Source organism: Polypterus senegalus, chromosome 2, assembly GCF_016835505.1.
Source record: "Polypterus senegalus isolate Bchr_013 chromosome 2, ASM1683550v1, whole genome shotgun sequence".
In the NCBI taxonomy this organism is placed as follows: domain Eukaryota; kingdom Metazoa; phylum Chordata; class Cladistia; order Polypteriformes; family Polypteridae; genus Polypterus; species Polypterus senegalus.
Window position 1 is genome coordinate 18612169 of NC_053155.1, and position 8731 is coordinate 18620899.

An 8731-nucleotide genomic window follows, 5' to 3' on the forward strand; every position below is an offset into this window, starting at 1 on the left:
TAGAACTGTTCGCCTAACATTGAGCAGCAAAAATAAAATACAACCAGAGTGGCTATGTAGGGCTTTCTAATTTCGTCAAGCTGGGTGGTTCATTGTGTGGTGCTCACAACCTCTCTATCGTATCAAATTGGTTGTACATCTTAGCAATATGCCCCCAACAAATGCATACAATATCGTTTAAACTAAAAAAGTTAATTATTTTATGAGTGGTTTTAAAAGCTGAGTTTGTTAGGTTTTATTCTTTAGAGTTGTCTTGTGTATGAGCGGTGTAAATGAGATTGTATACAGCGTTGTAAAATCGGCAAACCCCAGTCCCCGCTCCTCTAGAGTCGAGATTCCATAAACTTTTAAGGGGAACCTGATCGGCCTTCCTCAAGACCAGCCATGGATAAACTGAACAGGCACTGAGGCTGTCTAATTCCTCCCTGTGACTATGAGATTAGTCCAGACAAAGTGACTGAGGGTGTAGGGGGGTTACCAGAAAATGTAACGGGGGCGTAAGGTGTTACCAGAAAATGTAATGCCTACAGGGCGAGCAGAGGGTGTGTAATTGTCAACACTCTTGAAAATCCTTTACTTTCTTTAAGAGGCCACTAAACTGCACCTTGTTTTTCTGTTCTATAAACTTTACTGCACATTAGAGAATTAAAAGTGGCTTGGGAAAAGCTCAGAAAGGTGTTTTTATACGTTTTATTACATGGTTGTATTCCATTCGTGAACTATTTCTGGAGACCTAGTCGTAAGGTCATTTTTCACCACATACATTTTTCAATATGTGTTACCAATTTGGACATTTTTATTTGAAGCATCAGTACTTCAAATGTCATAAAATCACTTTTCAACCAGGTATTTAGTTTCTCTACAGAAAATCCTATCAACAGTAAGAACACAACAGAAACCAGCTGTGGAAAGGAGTCAGCAGTCCAGTGTAGGACACGCATACAAACCAACATACCAAAACATTTTATATTGACTGCAAATTCTGGAGTTTTTCAAGAAGGTCATATTCTCTTTACCATTGATTTTTAACTACAGGGTCACTGAAATGCCTTTTGACTAAAACTGAAGTCACATTATGCAATTTCTAGTCATAGGGTATGCTGTTGTTGGTCCAGTCTCAGGACCATATTAATTTAAATGACTGTAAATTGCTGGACATGTGAAATTATGTGACTGCGTGATGACCTTCCAGCACAGTTGTGCCTGCTCCCTTTTTAGGACAGCCTGACAGACGAACTGCTGTACAAAGGTATGTTGAGTTCAGCTGTAATATTGACACTTTTGTCATGGCCGATTGCCTTGTTGGCACTCTGTAGTGCTTAATTAATAACCAATGCCTACCAATATTTAAAAACAGCAGCCGTGCAGTAGGAAAAAAGAAGAGGTTTGAGAATAAGGTGATAGAGAGCTTTAAGATAAGATTGGTGGTTTAAGCAATTGTGGGCAAGAAGAGGAGGAAGGGAGGTTGAGCCTCTACAAGAGAGCAAAGGCAATGCCATTCTGAGGGGGGTCCTTACTGGGCTTTAGTTTAAGAGCAGGGACTTGGATGGAAATCCTGAGATTCAGATGATCTGAATCTGAATCATCATGATGGAGAGCTAGCTAGGTGTGTCTCGGCCAAAGAGTTGGTCAATGATGACAGCAGCTGTTAGCATCACCTCCAGGTGAGAAAATCCACTGGAAAGAGCTGAAGAGACAGAGACTCTATCTTGCAGAAGGACTAACCTGATGCCTTGAAGCATTCCAAAAGGGATTTTAAAGTATTTATTGATTGTTTTTGCCTCAACAGTTGCACTGTCTTCTATGGACTTTTTAATAACTTATTTCCTGCACTGCATTTTAGTATGTTGCCTTTGATTAGATACATTTATATGGTGCACTTTGACCTGTGCAGCCAGTCTCTCACTGGCTGTTGTGCCCATCTTGGTTACAAACTACTCGGCGGTCATGTGGAATGTTTTGTGATGGATATGCCACCCCAACATTGACCCCGACACCTTTGTTTTCTTTTTTCCATTCTGTTGTAGTACATAAAACACAAGAGATCAGACAGATGAGCTTCTCTTCTGTCTGTGAGGCCAAAAACACTGACAGCTGCATTCTGTGCATTGTACTTCCAAAAGAAATGAATTGGTTGCCAGCCCCCATGCACACACAGACCACCCCTACAACTAAAGACAAAGTTAAACTGTCTGACTGCTCCAAGATGGTGACACTTCTGGTTAAGTATAGGACAGGTAGGAAGAGGCGGGTTCAAATGACAGACACTGGAAGTGATGTCAGAAGTGGTAAAGCTGTCAATCATCCTGCCTATGGATGGAGGAAGAGAAGAATGATTAGTAAACAGTGCCCTCTTGTGGATCTGCGTTGAATTACCACCACCAGAGCCTTTAATTTGTTCCCAAGGCGCATGTGTGTGACAACAATAATATATTTTGTGACAAATTTAATTACATAGGTTCACATTTCATTTTTTATTATATGTTTATTGTCACATTTTACAGTACAATTGTTTATTTGCATATTTATTTATTTATTTAATTTTATTTTATGAAGGCTATGAATAAAAATCACTGAAAAAGTCGCCTAATGTGAGATGGCCTTAAGGTATACTTTAACATAATCCAAAGTTGCGGTTACAATAATAATTTACAATCGAATGGTTTTGTTTTAAAATACTTAAGAACTGCATCCCTGTTTGTCAGAATTAAAGTGAGACGATAAACTGAAGTAAACAAAATTTCGATATGCCCCATCACACACTGAAAACTGCAAGCTAATTTTACTGTTTGCAATCGCTGATGGCAACCTGCATTCATTGCTAAAGAAGCAGGAACAGCTGCATGAACATCAAAGTGAAAAGAACCTATACCTAAACTAAACATGGTGGATGGTGTCATGGGTTCTTTGGCTCTGTTCAGATGGCTCCTTGTGTCCAATAGGGTGCGATTAGCTCCACCAGTAGCTGACATTCAGTGTTGGGAAGTGCAACGTGGAAAAGTCTTTCTGCTTGCAGTACCACCTCAAAGCCACAATGGTGGCACAATAACCAAAAGAACAATAAAAACAAAGAGTGACACAAATAATAATGTTAGACTTAACTTGTAATACATAATCCTTTAGTGTGAAATCCACATAAGGCCTGGCCAGAAAAACCCATTGAAATTCATCAGAATGGGTTCAGGCACAGCAGTTCAGGATGGTCGCTCTGCTCCTTTTTCCCAGGTACTGTTGGAGTGCACAGCAGTTTGGAGGCTGGATTATTTCAGCAGGCTGCAATTCCAAAGTCCCTGAGTTGAGCAGGTCAGTGGTTGTGGTGTTCAGGTTTGTCCAGTTTCCAGTGATGCAAGATTCTGTTTCTTAATTGCCAGAGAGTGATAGTTTTCACCATTTTGCTATAAAATCTCTGAAACAAGACCCTCTGTGATGTTTCTCCAGGCAGAACCCAAGAAATAGCTTCCTCACAGACAGCATAATATTGAAAGTAAAAAGCAAGAATAGATTTTGACTGCATGATTCCTTGCTGCTCCCACACTGAAGACAAAGTCAGCCAAAGCTGGCGCTGGCTTTGGCAAGCCTGTCATTGACTTTGTCATTTGCGTGCACATTCTGGGAAAGAGTGCTGCCAAGGTAGGTGAACTTGTCAACTGAAGTGGCTCATTGGTACAACAGATACAGCAGGTGGCTGAAATACACAAGATTGCAAGATGTGATTTTGCTAATCACCTAATTGGGGACTGGTTCACTTGTAGATTCAGAGAATGGAAATGTATGCATCAGGCAAGTTCAAAACATGAGTCAAGTAAAACTCACGGTGGGTGCAGTGCTGCTCATTATCTGTGCCAGCAAAGTCTATGATTTCTGATTGCTTTGAATTTTTTTTTCAATGTTAATGCTATCCATTTTCACAAGTCCATGTTTATTTTGTCTTTTCAGGTGAGAGCCTGTTGGCTGTGCAGCAATGTCTGAGTTAAACAAAACTAGCAGTTTGGTCCAAGAGTTCATCATTGTTGGTTTTCCAGGTCTGAGAGACCAAGAAAGTAGAAAAACTCTCTTTGCCATTTTCCTAACAGTCTACCTCTTAATTCTTGTTGGAAACCTTCTCCTGATTGTTATCTTTGTATCAGACAGACATTTACACACCCCTATGTACATATTAGTTTGTGGTCTGGCCGTTTTAGATGTTGCCATCACCACCAACACTGTACCCAGCATGCTTGTCCTGTTCAGACTAGAATTCCGCACAGCCCCGTTTGCAGCTTGCTTCACTCAGACTTATTTTTTTCTGGGCCTGTTTTCCACCGAGTCCTTTCTCCTTGCACTAATGGCTTATGATCGCTACACAGCAATCTGTTATCCTCTTCACTACCCTAATTTAATCAATAACAGTCGCATCTTGAGGCTAATGGCTGGCTGCTGGGCGGTTGGGTTTCTCTGTGCAACCCCAAGTGTGGCTCTTGCTCTTAGGTTTCCATTCTGTGGACCGAACAAAGTCATTCAGTGCTTTTGTGATTATTCTTCTGTGCTGCTGTTAGCCTGTGGAGATATTGTGGTCACAAGCTACGTGGTATTATCCATTGGCTTGAGTGTTTTAGTCTTCCCATTGGCATTTATCTTATTTTCCTATGCACAAATTATATCTTCAGTGCTCAGGATTGCCAGCACCGAGGGGCGACTCAAGGCCTTCTACACCTGTGGCACACATATGCTGGTCATTGCAGTCTTCTTCCTGATCGCTGCGGGAGTCTTCATCTCTTATCGAATTCCTGGTACATCAGTAGATATGAGAATTATGGGAGCTGTAATTCAAAATGTGTTTCCAGCACTCATGAACCCATTGATTTACTGTCTGAGGACAAAAGAGATCAGAGAGAGTCTTTTGAAAATGTTTAAGAAGAACAAAGTTCTCGCACAATGTTAATGAAGCATGTGCTAAAGGAGCAACCATTAGTGTGGACGAAAACTGTAAACAGCACCTTCCGACAGTTCATCGCTCACTGCTATCACCAACAAAACCAGAAAAAGGCAAAGCACACAAGCAGTGTATGTTAACCCTTCCCCGACATGAATTACTTCAAATCTTTTAATACATTCCTCTTTTAATGATCCAGAGAATATTGTCTGATATTAATAAAGTGGTATGCTTCCCAAAACTACAGAGTCATACAGTGTTTATTTACTCTCATTGATAAATAAATCATTAATGTCGTGATCTATCTAGGTAAATGAGAAAGACCTTAAACAATATATCTTCTTGTTTAATTATAATTTAGTGACCTAGGTCAGGTATTTCATGACGTAGAACAAATAAGTTGTTGTTAGCAAAAAGTTTTTCAAAATTCACTCAGATGTCACATACTGTATATTGAAAGGAAACATCTAGAAGGCTAGACTAAAGTCTTTTGTGATTTTATTCTCACACTATTGGGAAATTTATGATTCCGCTTTGCAAGTACCATTACCTTTATATTTACTAACTTTTTTGTGGGGCACCATTACAGTGGAACCTCGGTTCACGACCATAAATCGTTCCAAAACTCTGGTTATAAACTGATTTGGTCATGAACTGAAGCAATTTCCCCCATAGGATTATACGTAAATACAATTAATCCATTCCAGACCGTACAAACTGTATGTAAATATATATTTTTTTAGTTTTTAAGCACAAATATAGTTAATTATACCATAGAATGCACAGCGTAATGATAATCTAAATGTAAAAACATTGAATAACACTGAGAAAACCTTGAACAACAGAGAAAACTAACACTGCAATAGTTCGCGCTATAGTGCTAGAAACCACCCGCTAAAAACACTTTTTTTAATGAGTTTTAAGCACAGGGAAAAAATGAACATTTGAAAAATCCATAATTTAATAAACCACCAAGAAAAGTAACATTGCCACAATGCATGCTATGAACCGATCGCTGTAAACAGAACTGAAAACAAAAACAAGCCTTTTCTACATGCGTCCAGCCCTCCCTCTCTCGCTCGCTCGCTCTCTCTCATGTGTGCGTGTGTCTCCTTCGCGAGCCTGGAGCGCCTGTGTGTGTGCCTCTGTCTCGTTCGCCTGTGTGTGTGCCTCTGCCTCGTTCGCCTGTGTGTGTGCCTCTGTCTCACGCGCCTGTGTGTGTGCCTCTGCGCCTGTGTGTCTCTCTCACGCGCACCTCTGTGTGTGTGTGTGTGTCTCTCGCGCATGCCTGTGTGTGTGTGTCGCGCTCTCTTTCTCTTGCTCGCTCCCTCGCTCGCTGCACAGGAAATGCACAGGGAGAGACTGAACATGTACAAACCGAAAGGGAAACTGGCTTGTTCGTATACCGAGTGTGTGGTCGTGAACCGAGGCAAAAGTTTGGCAAACTTTTTGGTCGTAAACCGATTTGTACATGTAATGAGACGTTTGTGAACCGAGGGTCCACTGTATATAGTTTATATTGTAACAGTGTTGACAAGTGGCATCACCCTGGGGAGGAGTCACCACCACTACAAGTTGGCATTGCAACAAGTAAATCAGAGTCAGCTGCAGTGAACCTAATAAAAATGGCTAGCCTGTGAAGTTGTATATGAATTCCAATTAGTGTGGCAACATCAAACACAGGAAGCTCTGCAGTCTCCCTGTGACTTTACGCTGTAGAGAGATAAGTAAATATATCAAGGTGATTAGGTAAATAATGTTTGATGTGGCTTTTATAGGTTTGGGGCAGCCACCTATATATTGTGTCCTGGCTGCAAAAGGTTAATTGTGTTGGGTTGTGTTCAGGTTGAAGTCCAAAACAGAATTGATTTTGGTTTGATAACCTTTAAAGGCCGTGACAGGAAGTGACATCATCCATAGTGCCAGAACCATAGGTGACATCATCCATGGAGCTGAAGCCGGAACCGGAAGTGACATCTTCTAGACCGGAAGTGATTACACTACTGGTGCTGGTACCGGGAAGTAATTTCATCAATATCGCCAGTACCGGAAGTGACATCATCAATAGTGCCAGCACCTAGTGGGATTTCCTGGAGATAATCTGCAGAGGACGGAAAGAGAAAGTTAGTGCAGCTAGCCACCCCCCTGGTTTGGCATGCTACTATTATTATTTAGGCCCTCTAGCTGCCTCACAATTGCATGTGTGTGACACATGTACATTTTTTCATATAAAGACCATCACAAAACATAATCACAAACACAACTTTGCACATTACCTGTGCGAGCTCGGCATGCCAAGCTGTTTCATTGAAGGACATGCATGGCAGATTGACTAATAATATACGCTAGCAGGACAATGCACGACCTTTTGCTGCATCCAAACAGTGCCATCTTCCGCCTTTATGCCTGGTGCAGCTGCATTGTTCTTATATGTGAGTGATCATTTCTTGTGAGGAGGGGCCTCTGTTCTCTTTCTCCGGTGTAGAACTCTCATCCTCATCTGAGGTCACCTCTGTTATAACACATCTTTATTTGAAAATAGCAGTGTCAGATTGGGGTGAGTGTGAACGTAACAGAGATTAAAATGAAAAAAAAAAAACGTTAACCTTTACAAGTACCATAAACTTACACTGGCTGTTACAGACTCAATTCAAATGTATGTTTTTATTCTATAATAGTAACAATAAGAGCAGATCTCAACCCAAAACAGTAATTCTGGTTAGTGGCCAGGCTCGAACCCACAACCTCTTTATTATAATTCAGTAGCTCTTACCGGCTGCAGCACCAAAGCATCATACCCTAAACCGATTTCTTTTTCTTCAGTTATATTTTTGAATAAAAGCACACTTGTTTTGTTATACATGTACCTTTTGTGAAAGTATTTATTTGATATTTGAACATCAGTCTTCACACATTATACACTTCATGTCAAAATTATGTTATTAGTACTGTTACATGTTTTAGGTATGTGTTCAACATTTCTTGTGTTTCTCACATTTCCTATCATTCTATATTTACCCAGATTGTTGTAGACACGGAACACACATGAAATAATATTATTAATACATTTTATTTATATAGTGCCTTCACCATTTTCAAGGCACTTCACTGAGTTTAAGAAAAAACGGCAGGGTATATATATTATATATAGAGATATATATTATTTACCCACTACAACTCCAGGCACCTCACACCCAGATAAGCAAGACTTGAGCTGGGAGAATTTTTTGCCAGAGTTGACTGCGGCGGTGGGGGAATGGAATAGCAGGCTGCTTGCTGCTTGTGCTGATCGATACATTTACAAAACAAAAGACGCTAATGGAGAGGGGCGAAGGAATTTAAGGTGACCTGGGATTACAAGTTTTTTTTTTTGTATGCTACAGGGATTCTAGTGTTAAAAATAATTCTGTACCAAAAGGAGTGACAAAAAGAGCAAAGAAATCTTTCTGCACTCAGCGCTGCTGCTACATTGGTGTCAGAAGTGGGATAAAGATTAGACTTACAGTTTAATTTCAGGAGACCCAAAATAGGCTTTCTGGGCTCTTCTAATGAGTTCCTGGAGAGTCTCAAAACCTGAAATCTGGGATCTGGAATGTCATTTGCAGCAATCAGCACAATAACGAAGACAGCTGAGGTTCTCGTACCTGCTAAAGTCCATCTGGGCCTGGGTATGTCGACATCAGCAGAACTTTGGGCAGATGGAGCTCAGGTAAAATGTGGCAGATCAAGTTGTTATTGACCCCAAGTGAGCAGTGTGAAGCAGGGCCAGTGGTAAAACTGTACAGGCAAACGATGAGGAAGATCACAGAGGTGCTACAG

At 40.7% G+C, this 8731-nt stretch overlaps 1 protein-coding gene across 1 annotated transcript; it reads left to right on the top strand.

The window, feature by feature from the left end:
- The first annotated feature begins 3961 nt into the window (after window positions 1–3961).
- On the top strand, window positions 3962–4921 carry LOC120524302 (olfactory receptor 6N1-like). The gene has a single exon (XM_039746164.1). It carries the CDS (start codon window positions 3962–3964, stop codon window positions 4919–4921), a length of 960 nt encoding a protein of 319 aa, XP_039602098.1.
- The last annotated feature ends 3810 nt before the right edge of the window (window positions 4922–8731 follow it).